This window comes from Vipera ursinii (assembly GCF_947247035.1).
Source record: "Vipera ursinii genome assembly, chromosome: Z".
In the NCBI taxonomy this organism is placed as follows: Eukaryota; Metazoa; Chordata; class Lepidosauria; order Squamata; family Viperidae; genus Vipera; species Vipera ursinii.
Genome location: NC_139517.1, coordinates 24995119 through 25014484, shown reverse-complemented (window position 1 = coordinate 25014484; position 19366 = coordinate 24995119). Strand labels below are relative to the sequence as shown.

Below are 19366 nucleotides of genomic sequence, written 5' to 3'. Positions count from 1 at the left end.
TTTGCCAATCATCTTTTCGTTGTTGTTGTTGCAATGATTCCACTAGTTACGTTGTGAAAGGAACAATACTTATTTGCTTATCTTTTTAATTATAAAAACTACTTTAAATTATAAAATGCCCTAGCTGTTCAACAGTTGTTCTAAAGCATCATTCAGATTACAGGAACTGTTTCCCCATGTGATTTCCACCAAGTAAATTGTCTCTAGAAGCTACAACCAATATTTCCAGTTGCAACAAAAGTGTATCTGAACCCTACATAATTCAACTTTGTTTGTCTGTTTAACTTATATGCCATCCATCTCACCCAGAGGCAACTTTAGGTGGCTTATAATCAATAAAATCAATAAAAATCAATAAAAACAACATATAAAACATTAACATATTAAAACAATAAATATCAAGCCTAAAATTGTTTCAAAAAGGTAAATCATATTAAGGGATACAACAATGTATCCCTTAATCTCTTGAACTCTTTGCAATAATTGATTATTTTTAGCCATAAACGTTCCCTATGAAGAATCTTTTAATCCATAGAACTTTTTTTTCTTCCATACCACAATAGACACAAACAATTCAAAACAATTTCTAGATGTAGTTTTGGATGCAGTGTGTGGGAAACTAGACCAACTAGTTGCTCTCTCACCATTTATTCAGCACCTTGTGAATAATGAGAAAGAAGAAACTCAGCTAGATATCCCAGCTATATAGTTGAGTAAAGAAACTCAGCTAATGATATCCTAGCTTTTCCCCCAAAAGTTTTATCAGAACAAAGCTCTTCTTACTATTCTCCAATCATTCTACAATTTTAACTGCCTTTAAGTTAGGGATTGGCAACCAGAGTTTTATAGACATCCACCAAGCTGTCTGCCATCTGATTTAGATCCCAAACATAAATACTGAAAGCCAAAATGTAATATAAGTCTGGTGAGCTTCAAAGTAGAATCCCAGTCTTTGTCTCCCTTATTTCCATGAATGCTTCTATGGCCTATTGGAGAAGAATACAGGGTGGGTGATGACATCACAATACTTTATCTAGAAGTGAAATTCCTGCTGCGCTTCTCTTCCCAGCTAAGAAGACAAAGGACTCTATCAATAGCCATTAACCTTAATAGCCATTCATTACCTCTGAAATTACAGAGATTATTGTCTCAATTCCATTTTATGCCTATCCAACTACATTTTTCCTACAGTATTATAAATGCCAAATTTTACTTTCAGTCCACTTCTACTTGGCTCTGATAGCAACTCCAGCAAGAATTGCAAGAGAAAGGGGACAAGCCTTTCTCCATTCTTCTATTTATGTTGATACTTCTATTTATGTTGATGCTTTTGAAACACTACACTCTTAAAATCATAGAATGATAGGGCTGCAAGGGACTTTGGATGTCTTCTCGTCTACCTCCTGCCTCCAGCCCCTTAATCATCTTTGTTGCTCTTTTCTGCACTTTTTCTAGTCTCAACATAGATAGATAGATAGATAGATAGATAGATAGATAGATAGATAGATAGATAGATAGATAGATAGATAGATTGATAGATGATAGATAGATGATAGATAGATAGGTAGATAGATAGATAGATAGATAGATAGATAGATAGATAGATAGATAGATAGATATGCAAAAATGCATAGAAATAGATTTTAAAAAACACTGTAATTTTGTAATATTTTAAAAAGAAAACCTGAGCTTTAAAATTCACCAAGTGTTTCCATTTCCCCCCACAAACAAAAAAATAATGAGGAGTTAGTCAGTAACAGCAGAGGAAGGCCACTGCTGTCATGCCCATGACTGAAAACTTTCTGAATGACTATTGTGTCTATGACGTTACATAGGTTTCTAGACCTGACAGATCAATGAATGGAACCAGCAAGTATTTTTATGGGTAGATAAATATTTAAGATTTGTTTTGGCAAGGGCTTATTCCAGCAAAAATATCATAATTTTATTGAAGCTTCTGTGTATATGTGTGCGTTTGACAGCATGTTCACTATGAAGGATACTAACTCTGGAAGACTACAGTTGGTTTGCATTGAGAAATATACAATCTGATTCCTCCTCTTTATCCTTTTGCCTTAAAAGAGAGATCATTGGCACAGACAGTTTCATTCTTCAGATGTTCCAGGCGAAGGGAAAGAAAAAAGAAAAGAAAAAGGACCCTCAGACACCCTGAGGCACCTTACTGAGGACATGTGGTAAACTAATACTTCATTTCTTAGTAAGATCTTTTATTCTGATTTGCTACCCAAAAGACACAAATAACAGTATTGAAAATAGTAGTCTAATTTTTTACAACTCAGCTAGTATCTTTATTTTACATAGTGTCTCATTTTATATATTAATAGGAATAATAATAAGAAGAATCCTGCATGTATCTTAATGAAATCCTAATTAAAATGAGAGGTAGTTAGGTAGCCAATTGAATTAATAAATAGTCATGATTAGGGCAGCATAGAGTCTGAAATTTTAATCAATTTGATGTTGTTTGTTTCAGATACAATATGATAATAATGCCTTTCAGCTTCTTAGATACGCTTCTTTTAAAATGTTGTTTCTCATTGAACTCTACAGAACATCTTCATTTAAAAATAAATTAAGCATCCTTCAAAACCTATGGTAATCATGGAATCTTGAGATAGATTATCTTTGTAGTGTGGAATAATTAGTCAATAGAGAAGCAATTCATAAGCAAATAACAGATGAAGATCACTAGTGTAACAATTCAAGGCCCCAGTGATATTGTCTTTCAATTCGGACAGAATCATTTATTTCAAAGTTCTTCATTGTTTGATAAATTCTTCATTTTCAATATGAAATTCAGTATATATCCAACATATTTAAGCCTAATTATTCTTTCCAGAAATGTATTATTTTTTTATTTTTATTTTATTTATTTTTATTTTAATCCCATTTATATCCCGCCCTTCTCCGAAGACTCAGGGAGGCTTACAATCTAAGCACAAATCAAATGTGCTTAGCAATAGCCTTCATTCTATGTATATGCCTGCTTATTAGGGCTTTGCCCCCCCCCAAGCAGCATTTTTACAAAGTCAGCTTATTGCCCCCAACAATCTGGGTCCTCATTTTACCTACCTCGGAAGGATGGAAGGCTGAGTCAACCTTGAGCCTGGTGGGATGCGAAACTGCAATAATTGCAGGGAGCTGATGTTACTTAAGGAGGCATTAGCCCACTGCTCCACTTTATTTATTTATTTATTTATTTATTTATTTATTTATTTATTTATTTATTTATTTATTTATTTGATTTATATACCGCCCTTCTCCTGAAGAACTCAGGGCGGTGTACAGGGGAATAAAAATAAGAATACAGAATATAAGATTTAAAATTAAATGATTGTGCCCGATGCAGTAAATTAGTTAAAAACATTATAGAAGTTGGATAATTCTATGCCATATTTTTAAATGCCACTCTGAGCATTTAGATAGTAATTATCATTTCAAGCATTTGGAACACAACAAAAAATTGCTTTAATGTGGAGATTTTACATTGCAAGATTGTATCCTATAGGACTAATGCTTATAAATAAAGACAAAAGACCTATAGAGAGAAAACCCTACATAGATAAAACTACCACTTTTACTTCTCTTTTATTTTTAGCATTTTCCACAGAGCCTTTTGGATTTCCCTGTTCCTGAGGCTATAAATGAAGGGATTGAGGAGTGGGGGCAAAACTGTGTAGAGAACAGCAGAGAGCATATCCAAAGTGTGGGAGGAAAGACTTTGGGGCCTCATATATGCAAACAGAGTAGAGGTCAAAAATAAAGAAAAGACAGTCAGGTGGGGAGCACATGTGGAGAAAGCTTTATATCTGCCTTGAACTGAAGGGATTTTCAGCACAGCAGAGAAGATGTAGCCATAGGAAATAAAAATGAACCCACTGCAAAATGAATCTACAGTAATCCCTATAACCAAAATCAGAATCTGATTAATTCTTGTATCAGTGCAAGAAATCATTAGTAAATGAGGAACATCACAGAAAAATTGCTCAATTCTATTGAATTTGCAGAAATTTAACCTGAAAGTGAGAATGGTGTGCAGCAAAGCATGGAACAAACTGCTTATCCAAGAAGCAGCTGCCATTTGTAAACAGGCATCCCAGTTCATCATTCGTGTATATTGCAGAGGGTGACAGATGGCCACATAGCGGTCATAAGCCATGACAGTCAGCAAGGCAAGCTCAGTACCTCCACATGTGAAAACTGAGAAGACCTGAGCAGCACATCCAACATAGGAGATCTCCTTGATATTTGTCAAAGAAGCAGCCATGGCTTTAGGGATCGTACTTGAGATAAAGAAAACATCAGAGTATGACAAATTTACCAAAAAGAAATACATTGGAGCATGAAGTTGCTGGTTTAGGATCACAGCAACACCAAGAAGGAAATTTCCACTTAAGGCTAATAAGTAAATGACAAGGAATATTGCAAAATACAGAATTTGCATGTCACAATCATCAGAAAATCCCATCAGAAGGAATTCTGTCACAGTGGATTGGTTGGCCATTTGTTTTCTCTGACTCCTTCTGTACAGAAAGAGAATATGATAGAATTAGTCATAATGATATATGCAACCTATTGAATGAATATATTCTTAAAATACAAAAGAGACCACCATATCTTTAAAACACATACATTATTATTATTATTATTATTATTATTATTATTATTATTATTATTATTATTATTATTATTATTATTATTATTTTCTACATTTTATGTATAACAAAGTTTATCAATACGTCTGTCAGAGTAGATTATATTGACAAAGGTGGCATTTAATAGAAAGAGAACATTTTAATGGTAAAAATAACAGAAATAGAAGTGATAAAAATGTTGATATGCTACATCTGGTTTGTAAAAATATTTTTTTATGTTGATGGAAACTGTATTAAATATATACATAAAAATGTACATATATTTCTCTTTTTGTTTCTTTCTCTCCATTTCCCCCCACATAAATTAATAATATTGCAAACTAGATATAAAATGTATACATATGTTATTTGTGGAGCAATACTTTTCTGTTAGTATTTTCATTTTCCTTAAAATAACTGAGGAATTAAAAATTTATTTAAGCAAACATAATTCAACAGAAAATAGCTACAAGTGGGGGGTGGGAGAGAGGCTTTTATTCCAACTTCTCTCTCAAACAGTAGACCTTATACCATCTCAGACAAATGGCTGTTCAGTCTCTTCTTAAAATCCTCCAGACATGAAGCACCCACAAATGCTGAAGGCAAGCTGTTCCAGTGGTTAATTGTCCTCACTGTTAGAAGGTTTTTCCTTAATTTCAGGCTGCTTCTCTCCTTGATCATTTTCTATCCATTGTTTCTTGTCCTGCCCTCAGGTGCACATTTTTACTGAAATATATATAATCTTATTGGACATACATACATAATGTTATTGGACATTTCCGGCGATAAAGCAAGTAGCAAAATCCTTTATATCACCCTAGTAAAAGTCATGTTCAGTCCAAAAATAGATTTTCATGGTATTATACATATGGTCTTCTTGTATGCAATAATTCATAACTAAAGTCCTGCTTTCTTAAGTATTCTACTTACCAGGATATTTATTGCTGTTTTGAAATATGATTGAAAAGTGACAGTACAAATACACCTATGCTTTTCCATCATTTTATAGGTTCTAACTCTCTGATAAGAATTGAAAGAAAATAATAATAATTATATCACCGTTGTTTTCTGCTGTGTTCAAGGAATCATTCTCTAGAGACTAGTCATAATTCTCATGCTGAAATGAATGGGTAAATTGCAAAATAAGAAAATGGATGATTAAAATCTACTATCATACTCCAAGAAAAAAAACACCCTGAATTAAATGAGCATCTTCCCTGGCATTCTGCTGAAAGAGCCAATCATGGATCTTTTTCCCTGCCCCAAAGCTTCTCCAAGGAAAATAAAATATTGCTGCAGAACAACAAACTACATAATTCCGCATAGTAATGCTAATGATAAAATGTATCAAGTTTCTTGAATTATTTTTAGAATTTCAAGTGAAATCTGTTTAAGGCTTAAAACGCAAAAGGGACATTCTGAGGCAGATATTAAATGTTCCAGAGAAAGCTATTCCAGCTACCCTATTTCTCTAACTTAACAACCTCTTTTGAATCCCATGCCCAAATTTCAGTCCCATAAAGGTTCTATGCAGTGCTTTTTTGTAAAAGAAAAAGGTGCTGGAACTCACACATGTCATACAACCCGCCTTGCCTACCCTACAAGGTTCCATCCAAAAAAGGTGCCGGAACTCCATTCTGACGGTTCTATGACAAAAAAAGCCCTGGTTCTATGTCCCATTTGAAATTTCCTGATGAATATTGTTCTCTGTCAGGAGCAGATTCTTTAGAAACCACTAAAATAATGTTGTTATTATCTCTCAAAATTATCTAGAAAAATCAGAGGTTTTGAGAAAGATAATTTGATCTACAACACAGGTTTCATGTTTTGAAATATCTGCTAGCCCTAATTCCAGATACTATGCTTGCTTACTTACATATTATTTGTTTGTTTGTTTGTCTGTTTGCAAAAATATCTTATCCTCTCCCTTCCCTGTGAATATATACTAAAGTGAATGAATGCAGTTGAGTATTAAATTTCCCTCAGTTGGATATTTTGTACATTTAATGTTTCTCTTAGAATCAGTAAGGAAGTTTGTTCACTAACTGACACCTTTTGAAAAGTACAGGTTTCGTCATTAAAATGTGGAAGAATAATTAAGATTTTGGCTCCTGCTTCTGTCCATAAGTGTACATAACAGAGAATGATGAAACACAGTTATTTTACAAGCTTTGAAACATCATTGTGAAATACATTATAATACCTTAATGAAGTATACTTCCTTTTTCATGCCTTCACTATCACTGACAAAGTAAAATGCTTTTCTTGCTTATCCTTGATGTTTTCTGTGCCAATTCTCATAAACATTACAGCTACTTGGAACAGGTAGATGAGATTTTTGATGGTGCACTGGTTATCTTCATAACCTGACAAAGAGTACTACACCAATTCTCCCACCCATATGGATTCCTGATCCAATTTCATTTTCCCATAGGGACTTCAGTTGCTCCTACCACATTTTAAAGCTCAACAATTTACCAGATCAGCTATTGAATGGGGGAATAATTTATTAAATAATTTTGTCTAATTAAAGTGGCTTGAGAGAACCTTCAGTGCTCAGTCTAATGACTGAAAATAAAATACAAATAGCTTACTAAGGGGCTAAAACTGCAAAGTTAGCCCTGCATATTGAACAAGTGGACCTGGCCCCCTGAGAACCATGAGAGATACTCAAGTAAGTTCAGTCAAGACTTCCTGATTGAACAAATCAAAATTGAAATTGCTAGGTTGTTATGGGTGTGGATTTGGAACCTATTGTTCACTTTTCTGTAAACAAGACATTATATAAGCTTTGTCTTTCCACTCTTTCAGTGGGCAGGGCATTACCTTATATTTTCCTTGTAATTCAATAAACTAGGCTCAAGAAGATAATTATTTCACACAGTTCACAATTTTCCACTTTATGGTCAATCAAATGAACAATTTTCAAGCAGGGTATAGAAAATTGGAATGGGGAGAAAGTTCTTCCTTCCTTCACAATATTTGAATTTGGAGGTCTGATAATTACTAATTTCAGGACATCTGTGCCTGAGCTAATTTTTTACAGAATACATAGTTGCAAAGTGAAATTGGTTACTAAAAATGAGATGATGGCCAATGTTTTGAAAGATGATTGGGCAACATCATGGAGTACTGCTCCATCAATAGCCATTAACCTTAATGGCCATTCATTACCTCTGAAATTACAGAAATTATTGTCTCAATTCCAGTTTATGCCTATCCAACTACATTTTTCCTACAGTATTATAAACACCAAATTTTGCTTTCAGTTCAATTCTACTTGGCTCTGATAGCAACTCCAGCAAGAATTGCAAGATAAAGGGGACAAGCCTTTCTCCATTCTTCTATTTATGTTGATGCTTTTAGACAGATTTTTGGCAAAATTTCCAGGCTTAGTAGTGGATGTGTAGAGCTGATTTTGAAACACTAACCTCTTAAAATCATAGAATCATAGGGCTGCAAGGGACTTTGGATGTCTACTAGTCTACCTCCTGCCTCCAGCCCCTTAATCATCTTTGTTGCTCTTTTCTGCACTTTTTCTAGTCTCAACATAGATAGATAGATAGATAGATAGATAGATAGATAGATAGATAGATAGATAGATAGATAGATAGATAGATTGATAGATAGATAGATATGCAAAAATGCATAGAAATAGATTTTAAAAAACACTGTAATTTTGTAATATTTTAAAAAGAAAACCTGAGCTTTAAAATTCACCAAGTGTTTCCATTTCCCCCCACAAACAAAAAAAATAATGAGGAGTTAGTCAGTAACAGCAGAGGAAGGCCACTGCTGTCATGCCCATGACTGAAAACTTTCTGAATGACTATTGTGTCTATGACGTTACATAGGTTTCTAGACAGATCAATGAATGGAACCAGCAAGTATTTTTATGGGTAGATAAATATTTAAGATTTGTTTTGGCAAGGGCTTATTCCAGCAAAAATATCATAATTTTATTGAAGCTTCTGTGTATATGTGTGCGTTTGACAGCATGTTCACTATGAAGGATACTAACTCTGGAAGACTACAGTTGGTTTGCATTGAGAAATGTACAATCTGATTCCTCCTCTTTATCCTTTTGCCTTAAAAGAGAGATCATTGGCACAGACAGTTTCATTCTTCAGATGTTCCAGGCGAAGGGAAAGAAAAAAGAAAAGAAAAAGGACCCTCAGACACCCTGAGGCACCTTACTGAGGACATGTGGTAAACTAATACTTCATTTCTTAGTAAGATCTTTTATTCTGATTTGCTACCCAAAAGACACAAATAACAGTATTGAAAATAGTAGTCCAATTTTTTTACAACTCAACTAGTATCTTTATTTTACATAGTGTCTCATTTTATATATTAATAGGAATAATAAGAAGAATCCTGCATGTATCTTAATGAAATCCTAATTAAAATGAGAGGTAGTTAAGTAGCCAATTGAATTAATAAATAGTCATGATTAGGGCAGCATAGAGTCTGAAATTTTAATCAATTTGATGTTGTTTGTTTCAGATACAATATGATAATAATGTCTTTCAGCTTCTTAGATACGCTTCTTTTAAAATGTCGTTTCTCATTGAACTCTACAGAACGTCTTCATTTAAAAATAAATTAAGCATCCTTCAAAACCTATGGTAATCATGGAATCTTGAGATAGATTATCTTTGTAGTGTGGAATAATTAGTCAATAGAGAAGCAATTCAGAAGCAAAGTACAGATGACGATCACTAGTGTAACAATTCAAGGCCCCACTGATATTGTCTTTCCATTCAGAGAGAATCATTTATTTCAAAGTTTTACAAAGCATTCAAAGTTCTTCATTGTTTCATAAATTCTTCATTTTTAATATGGAATTCAGTATATATCCAACATACTTAAACCTAATTCTTCTTTCCAGAACTGTATTAAACAACACATTACAGAAGTTGGATAATTCTATGCCATATTTTTAAATGCCACTTCGAGCATTTAGATAGTAATTAACATTTCAAGCATGTGGAACACAACAAAAAATTGCTTTAATGTGGAGATTTTACATTGCAAGATTGTATCCTATAGGAATAATGCTTATAAATAAAGACAAAAGACCTATAGATAGAAAACCCTACATAGATAAAATTACCACTTTTACTTCACTTTTATTTTTAGCATTTTCCACAGAGCCTTTTGGATTTCCCTGTTCCTGAGGCTATAAATGAAGGGATTGAGGAGTGGGGGCAAAACTGTGTAGAGAACAGCAGAGAGCATATCCAAAGTGTGGGAGGAAAGACTTTGGGGCCTCATATATGCAAACAGAATAGAGATCAAAAATAAAGAAAATACAGTCAGGTGGGGAGCACATGTGGAGAAAGCTTTATATTTGCCTTGAACTGAAGGGATTTTCAGTACAGCAGAGAAAATGTAGCCATAGGAAATAAAAATGAACCCACTGCAAAATGACTCTACAGTAATCCCTATAACCAAAATCAGAATCTGATTAATTCTTGTATCAGTGCAAGAAATCATTAGCAGATGAGGAATATCACAGAAAAATTGCTCAATTCTATTGAATTTGCAGAAATTTAACCTGAAAGTGAGAATGGTGTGCAGCAAAGCATGGAACAAACTGCTTATCCAGGAAGCAGCTGCCATTTGTAAACAGGCATCCCAGTTCATTATTAGTGTATATTGCAGAGGGTGACAGATGGCCACATAGCGGTCATAAGCCATGACAGTCAGCAAGGCAAGCTCAGTACCACCAAATGTGAAAACTGAGAAGACCTGAGCACCACATCCAACATAGGAGATCTCCTTGATATTTGTCAAAGAAGCAGCCATGGCTTTAGGGATCGTACTTGAGATAAAGAAAACATCAGAGTATGACAAATTTACCAAAAAGAAATACATTGGAGCATGAAGTTGCTGGTTTAGGATCACAGCAACACCAAGAAGGAAATTTCCACTTAAGGCTAATAAGTAAACAACAAGGAATATTGCAAAATACAGAATTTGCATGTCACGATCATCAGAAAATCCCATCAGAAGGAATTCTGTCACAGTGGATTGGTTGGCCATTTATTTTCTCTGACTCCTTCTGTACAGAAAGAGAATATGATAGAATTAGTAATAATGATATATGCAACCTATTGAATGAATATATTCTTAAAATACAAAAGAGACCACCATATCTTTAAAAACACATTCAATATTATTATTATTATTATTATTATTATTATTATTATTATTATTATTATTATTATTATTATTATTATCCTTTTCTACATTTTTTATATAACAAAGTATATCAGTATGTCTGTCAGAGTAAAGTATATTGACAAAAGTGGCATTTAATAGAAAGAGAACATTTTAATGGTAAAAATAACAGAAATAGAAGTGATAAAAATGTTGATATATTACAGCTGGTTTGTAAAAATATTTTTTATGTTGATGGAAACTGTATTAAATATATACATAAAAATGTACATATATTTCTCTTTTTGTTTCTTTCTCTCCATTTCCCCCCACATAAATTAATAATATTGCAAACTAGATATAAAATGTATACATATGTTATTTGTGGAGCAATACTTTTCTGTTAGTATTTTCATTTTCCTTAAAATAACTGAGGAATTAAAAATTTATTTAAGCAAACATAATTCAACAGAAAATAGCTACAAGTGGGGGGTGGGAGAGAGGCTTTTATTCCAACTTCTCTCTCAAACAGTAGACCTTATACCATCTCAGACAAATGGCTGTTCAGTCTCTTCTTAAAATCCTCCAGACATGAAGCACCCACAAATGCTGAAGGCAAGCTGTTCCAGTGGTTAATTGTCCTCACTGTTAGAAGGTTTTTCCTTAATTTCAGGCTGCTTCTCTCCTTGATCATTTTCTATCCATTGTTTCTTGTCCTGCCCTCGGGTGCTTTGGAAATGAAGTTGACCCCCTCCTGTTTAGAGGTTAAATTTGTTACACATTTGTTACACATTTTTACTGATATATATATATATATATATATATATATATATATATATATATATATATATATATATATATATATATATATATATGGTAGAACTGGATATAAGATTTGGAACCTATGCTGCATTTAGCCTCTGCCTCTGCCTCTGTCTGTGTCTTTCTTCCTCCCCACCCTCTCACACACAAACATACATAATGTTATTGGATATTTCCATACAATCCTCCTAGTTTTCACACATATGTTGGTTGACATATATCCCTGAATTCAGTGAGACCCATCGCTGTGTAAGTGGGTGTCCAATTGCAGGATAAAGAAGTAAATGAGTTAAGATATCCATATAAGATGTTTCAAGTACAATAAATATTGATACAGCAATCAGGTTATTGTTATGCATTCACTGAATCATTCTTTTTTTTTTAAAAAAAAGCTATGTAAATATTAAAAACAAAAGTACTTTAAAATACTTACAAAGTAACTAAAAGTGTTCTGTATTATGACATTATGTGTGGTGATATAGCTGATACATTTTTCTTAATAAATCCTTATTTATCTTAATTTATTTTTCTTAGACATAACGAAGGGCAATGCTTAAGAACAAACACATACACTTCCAATCATATATATATTTTTAAAAGAGATAAAGAACATTTTACTTAGATGAAATCTCAGGCGATAAAGCAAGTAGCAAAATCCTGCATATCACCCTAGTAAAAGTCATGTTCAGTCCAAAAATAGATTTTCATGGCATTATACATATGGTCTTCTTGTATGCAATAATTCATAACTAAAGTCCTGCTCTCTTAAGTATTCTACTTACCAGGATATTTATTGCTGTTTTGAAATATGATTGAAAAGTGACAGTACAAATACACCTATGCTTTTCCATCATTTTATAGGTTCTAACTCTCTGATAAGAATTGAAAGAAAGAAATAATAATTATATCACCCTTGTTTTCTGCTGTTCAAGGAATCATTCTCTAGAGACTAGTCATAATTCTCATGCTGAAATGAATGGGTAAATTGCAAAATAAGAAAATGGATGATTAAAATCTACTATCATACTCCAAGAAAAAAAAACACCCTGAATTAAATGAGCATCTTCCCTGGCATTCTGCTGAAAGAGCCAATCATGGATCTTTTTCCCTGCCCCAAAGCTTCTCCAAGGAAAATAAAATATTGCTGCAGAACAACAAACTACATAATTCTGCATAGTAATGCTAATGATAAAATGTATCAAGTTTCTTGAATTATTTTTAGAATTTCAAGTGAAATCTGTTTAAGGCTTAAAACGCAAAAGGGACATTCTGGGGCAGATATTAAATGTTCCAGAGAAAGCTATTCCAGCTACCCTATTTCTCTAACTTAACAACCTCTTTTGAATCCCATGCCCAAATTTCAGTCCCATAAAGGGTCTATGCAGTGCTTTTTTGTAAAAGAAAAAGGTGCTGGAACTCACACATGTCATACAACCCGCCTTGCCTACCCTATAAGGTTCCATCCAAAAAAGGTGCCGGAACTCTGTTATAATACCTTAATGAAGTATACTTCCTTTTTCATGCCTTCACTATCACTGACAAAGTAAAATGCTTTTCTTGCTTATCCTTGATGTTTTCTGTGCCAATTCTCATAAACATTACAGCTACTTGGAACAGGTAGATGAGATTTTTGATGGTGCGTTGGTTATCTTCATAACCTGACAAAGAGTACTACACCAATTCTCCCACCCATATGGATTCCTGATCCAATTTCATTTTCCCACAGGGACTTCAGTTGCTCCTACCATATTTTAAAGCTCAACAATTTACCGGATCAGCTATTGAATGGGGGAATAATTTATTAAATAATTTTGTCTAATTAAAGTGGCTTGAGTGCTCAGTCTAATGACTGAAAATAAAATACAAATAGCTTACTAAGGGGCTAAAACTGCAAAGTTAGCCCTGCATATTGAACAAGTGGACCTGGCCCCCTGAGAACCATGAGAGATACTCAAGTAAGTTCAGTCAAGACTTCCAGATTGAACAAATCAAAATTGAAATTGCTAGGTTGTTATGGGTGTGGATTTGGAACCTATTGTTCACTTTTCTGTAAACAAGACATTATATAAGCTTTGTCTTTCCACTCTTTCAGTGGGCAGGGCATTACCTTATATTTTCCATGTAATTCAATAAACCAGGCTCAAGAAGATCATGTATTCTCCACTTGTCAACCAGGTTCTAGGGAATTTTCCCCCTTCTATTGGGGGAAATACTCTAAAAACTATATAATGAAAGTTTTAACAATTATATTTTATTGTATTATATAAAAAACCTTGTAAAGGTAATCTGTTTCTCACTCATTAATCAATATAGATATTAAAATTTTAACTGGCTATTTTATCCAAGAGACTTTAGCAAATTTTTAGCAGTGAAATATGGGACATTGATCTAATTATATTTGACTTGTATAATATTTGATTGATTTGAATAAAGACAGAAAATCCAAAGCCACTATTCTATTGTTTGAGGTGGAATATTTTTATTCATGAACTTTTTAGACAGCATACATATGTTACCGTAGTCAGTTAGATAAAGATCTGCCAACCAATTTTCCCTAAAAGTATTTCAATGTTTCAGAGAATAAAGTCCTGTAATATTTTGGACTATTTATATTACTGTTTGAATAAAAATAACTATGATCTTGTGGAGTTACTTAATTGCCTTTTTTCTGTATATGAAACAGGGAATCATATTATATATCACATTTTCCTCCTTTATATCCAAACATTCAGACCAAAAGGTAAGGAGGCTAACCCATTATCTATACAAATCATAAAGCTAGATAAAAAGAACGAGAAATTGAATTATTCAAAAAATGTTATATTTGTTCATTTGTTTACTGAGGAAAATTATGCAAATAATAAATAATATATTAGTGTAAGAAAAATAAACAATTTGGAGCAAAAGATCCAGTCTAGTGTTAGTGCTTCCAGTTACTGGTGTAGAATTATGTCCTACATATTTCTCATCTCTACTCCATTACATGCAAGTACTTTGCAAGATAGGGAGACCAACCTATATGCTAGAGTACAATATAAGAGAAGAAGAGACATGGATCCCTCATTCTTTCACAAGGAAATTTTGTATTTCTCAGATTGAAGACATTCAAATTAGATTAGGATTTGTTTGTTTGTTTGCTTTCAATGTTAATTGCCACACAGTTGCTTGTTTTGAAGGCTATAAATGATTGGATTCATAATGGATGAAAGCACAGATATCAATAACCATGCAAGGCTGGCAGTAATTTTGCGTTATGCTGTTGGTGACACTGTGAGAGAAGAGCTGCTGAAACTGATGTCTTTGCCTGAAAGAACACAAGGTGTAGATATCTACAATGCTGTGAAGGAAGCTTTTTTATCACAAGACATAAGACCAGAAAAGGTGGTTTCAATTACAAGTGATAGAGCATCTTCTATGGTGGGGGCAACATCTGGTTTCATATATTGTTTCTTCAAGAAACAAAACATAAAGTAATACAATTCCACTGCATCATTCACCAGGAAGGTCTTTGTGCCAAGGAAAGCAACAAACAATTTGACAATATCCTCAAAGACAACACAAAAATAGTGAATTACATCATGGCTCATGCTCTGAATTGTCAGCAATTTCAAGTACTTCTTGAGGAGGTTCAGGCACAGTATGATTGTTTAGTTATGTACAACAATGTCCAGTGGCTGAGCAAAGGACAAGTCCTAGAGAGATTTGTGGCCTGCTTGGATGAAATTTGGCTTTTTATGCATGAAAAAGGGCAAGAATATCCACAGCTCACTGATATGGCCTGGCTTACCAACCTCATGTTTTTCACAGACTTTACAAACCACTTTAGCCTGCTGAATAAACAGTTACAAGATGCAGGGAAAACAGAAGAAAAAATGTTTTGTAATATCAAAACATTTGAGAGAAAACTGCAGGTTTTTGAAAGAGACCTTCAAAGTGGGCAGCTGAAATATTTTAGTTCATTTAGAAAATTGTAGAACATTTGCAGACAATCCTACAAGCCATCAGGAAATCTACAAGGAGTTTTCTAGCATTGTTGCAGCTGAAAATATAAATTTTAGTAACAGATTTTCACAGTTCCGTAAGATGGAGACAACCCTGTGTTTTCTTACTTCTCCAGATAAAGCCAAATTTGAAGAACTTGATCTTTCCTGCTTAGAGTGGTTAGATTTAGGAAATCTGGAAATGGAGCTACTGGAATTCCAATAAAATACTATCTGGAAAAATAAATTCTGTGAGCTGTGCGAAACATTAGAGAAGATGGAAGGGATGAAAAAGGACAGCACACTTAGTTCTGAGAACAAAATCCTCAAAGTGTGGAATTTTCTACCAGATAATTTTAAATGCATGAAAGCACTTGGTATTGCTTTCCTTAGTTTGTTTGGATCATCTTAGGCTTGTGAGCAGCTGTTTTCAGCTATGAATTATATTAAATCAGACACCAGAAGCAGACTAACAGATGACCTGAGTGCTGAATGTGTTGCTCTCAAACTTACAAACTATGAGCCAAGGGTAAATAAATTATCAGTAGGCATACAACAGCAGAAATCACATTAGTTCTTTAAAATCATGCCAAATGCAAACTTTTACTTTTCAATAAAAACTTGTTTGTATCTTTGAAAGCTCTGTTATTGTGTTTTTGGTAGGTGGAGTGAGTGGGGGATTTTGACTTTTTTCCTTGTTTTGCTGTTTTAAAAACACACACACCCCAATGCCCCCCTGCATAGCCAGAAGCCTTATGCCATCGCTGTTGTGCTGCTGTGCTCCTCCAGCCCCTCTTTCCCTTTCTTTGAAACAACCCACCCCGCAATCCTCCCATTCCTTCCTTCTGAATTAAAAAGAGAGAAAGCCAAGGTTTTTTCTTTTTCTTTTGTGGTCTTTACATATTTAACCTGCAGCTAGAAGGAAGTGGGGAAGAAAACCATCACAAGACACTCTTCTGTTTTAACTTTTTTTTTCCTTGTCGCTTTTTGGAGTTTTCATCCTGCTTTCATGAGAGGGCAGCATTCGGGAGGGGGTGTAGCTGCCCTTCTCCTCCAAGCCATCAGCTTAGCAAGGTACCCACCTGCCTGCTCTCTTCCCCGTCTCCAAGGCTTTTGCAGGGGGGGGCTGCTTGGTTTTTATTACCCTCCCATCTGCTGGGTGGTTGCAGCAGGGTTTGGTCTCTTCTGTCATGCTTTGAAGTTACCCACAAAGGATGTTTGGGGGAAGGAGCCCCTCTCTGGTTGCTAAGCTTGTTTAAACCCTCTTCCACCTCTTCCTCCTCACCAGAGCCCCCCTTTGTATACAATCCTAGCCCCTGCCTCCCCTTTCCTTGCCCCATGGCAATGGCACCCCTGCCTTGCCCTCTCCCTTGCCTCACCACACCCTGCAGGACAAGCCTCCTACCCATTGCCCCACTCACCAGAGAACCCCTGGATCCCCCCCAATCCTGCCTGCCCAGCCCCACAGGCATCCCTCTCCAGGAGCGACATCAAGGTGGCCCACCCAGGCCATGCCCACCCATTCTACCATGACTACCATGGCTGCACCCACTTGGTGGCCACACCCACTTGGTGGCCATGCCCCCAGCACCCAGCGATGCATAAGTGGGTTTCGGGTTCCAGTTTGGTCACTCAGGCTCAAAAAGGTTCACCACCACTGGGCTATAACATTTTGTATACTTCAAATAATTGAACAAATCTTGTTGCATTATATTCTTGATTAAATTATCTTTCCATTATTATATAATTTTACGGTACTGCTCCAAAAGAAGTGGCATTATTAGCCATCAAACCGCAAATGTAAACTTGTCCCAAAAGGTTTTCACAATTTTGGCCACTACTATAGTACTTATACGAAATTAAAATTAAATATAAATTCAACTGAACCATAATTCATAAGTAATGAATGATGTTATTCAGAACAAGGTAATGCATGGCTATTCGCCCATGTTAATTTTGATAAAGTAAGATAAATAATTCTGCTCAATATCTCTCTATCTAAAATTGTAGACAAATCTTTGATAGTTAGAAGGCATCCAAAAGTTTTGATTTCTTGATAAACTCTACATTTCCATTACTGAATCCAGTATAAATCCAACACATTTAAGCCAATGCCTCTTCCTAAAAGTACATTAAACAAATCTTTTAGAATTAAGACAATTCAATATATCTAATAGATTCTTATTTCATTTTGATAGCATTAGCATTTCTAAATATTTGGAAGACCCATGATTGCTCTAATGTGAAGATTTTATATTGCACAATTCTATCCTATTCAAACAAAGACAGAAGACCTATCTAGATAAAACTTGTACTCCTAGGTTTTTAGCATTTTCCACACAGCCTTTTGGATGTCCTTGTTCCTGAAGCTATAAATGAGGGGATTGAGGAGTGGGGGGGAAACTGTGTAGAGAACAGCAGAGAGCAAATCCCAGGTATGGGAGGATAGACTTTGGGGCCTCATATATGCAAAAAGGGCAGAGATCAAAAATAAAGAAAAGACAGTAAAGTGGGGAATACATGTGGAGAAAACTTTATATCTGCCTTGGACTGAAGGGACTTTTAGCACAGCTAAGAAAATGTAGCCATAGGAGATAAAGATGAGCCCACTACAAAATGAATCTACAATGATTGCTATAACTAAAATTAAAATTTGATTAATTCTTGTATCAGTACAAGAAATCTTTTGAAGATGAGGAACATCACAGAAAAATTGCTCAATTTTATTGGATTTGCAGAAATTTAACCTGAAAGTGAGAACAGTGTGTAGGGAAGAATGGATCAAATTGCTTATCCAGGAAGCAGCTGCCATTTGTAAACAGGCATCCCAGTTCATTATTAGTGTATATTGCAGGGGGTGGCAGATAGCCACATAACGGTCATAAGCCATGATAGTCAGCAAAGAAAGCTCCGAACCTCCAAATGTGAAAACTGAGAAGACCTGAGCAGCACATCCAACATAGGAGATCTCTCTGTTATTTGTCAAAGAAGCAGCCATGGCTTTAGGGATCATAGTTGAGATGAAACAAACATCAGAGATGGATAAATTTACCAAAAAGAAATACATGGGAGCATGAAGGTGCTGATTTAGGACCACAGCAACAAGGAGAAGGACATTTCCCATTAAGGCTAATAAGTAAATGACAAGAAAGATTACAAAATGCAAAATCTGCATATCATGATCATCAGAAAATCCCATGAGTTGAAATTCTGTCATAATGGATTCATTTGCCATTTAGTATTTCTGACTTCTTCTGGACTGAAAGAGAGTATCATAAGAAATTAGTATAGGAAGTAAGCACAGTTATTCATTAAAACAATTGTAAATAATAATAATAATAATAATAATAATAATAATAATAATAATAATAATAGTTATTATTATTATTATTATTGTTGTTGTTGTTGTTGTTGTTGTTGTTATTATTATTATTATTATTATTATTATTATTATTATTATTATTATTATTATTTGTTGGAAGGGACCTTGGAGGTCATCTAGTCCAACCCCCTGCTCTGGCAGGAAACCCTATACCATTTCAGGCAAATGGCTGTCCAGATCATCTAGTTCAACCCTGTACCATTTCGGACAAATGGCTGTCCAGACTCTTCTTAAAAATGTCCAGTGTTGGAGCATTCACCACTTCTAGACGTAGGTTGTTCCACTGGTTAATTGTTCTAACTGTCAGGAAGTTTCTCCTTAGTTCTAGGTTGCTTCTCTCCTTAATTATTTTCCATCCATTG

At 34.5% G+C, this 19366-nt stretch overlaps 3 protein-coding genes across 3 annotated transcripts; all 3 read right to left on the bottom strand.

Moving 5' to 3' along the window:
• Nucleotides 1-3598: 3598 nt before the first annotated feature.
• On the bottom strand, nucleotides 3599-4525 carry LOC310650109 (olfactory receptor 14A16-like; the record flags this gene model as incomplete). The annotated part of the gene is made up of 1 exon (XM_083378943.1): nucleotides 3599-4525. One exon carries the CDS (start codon nucleotides 4523-4525, stop codon nucleotides 3599-3601), a length of 927 nt encoding a protein of 308 aa, XP_083235069.1.
• Nucleotides 4526-9776: 5251 nt separating this feature from the next.
• Nucleotides 9777-10703, bottom strand: LOC310650108 (olfactory receptor 14A16-like; the record flags this gene model as incomplete). The annotated part of the gene is made up of 1 exon (XM_083378942.1): nucleotides 9777-10703. One exon carries the CDS (start codon nucleotides 10701-10703, stop codon nucleotides 9777-9779), a length of 927 nt encoding a protein of 308 aa, XP_083235068.1.
• A 7236-nt stretch (nucleotides 10704-17939) lies between these two features.
• On the bottom strand, nucleotides 17940-18857 carry LOC310650107 (olfactory receptor 14A16-like; the record flags this gene model as incomplete). The annotated part of the gene is made up of 1 exon (XM_083378941.1): nucleotides 17940-18857. One exon carries the CDS (start codon nucleotides 18855-18857, stop codon nucleotides 17940-17942), a length of 918 nt encoding a protein of 305 aa, XP_083235067.1.
• Between the last annotated feature and the right edge of the window lie 509 nt (nucleotides 18858-19366).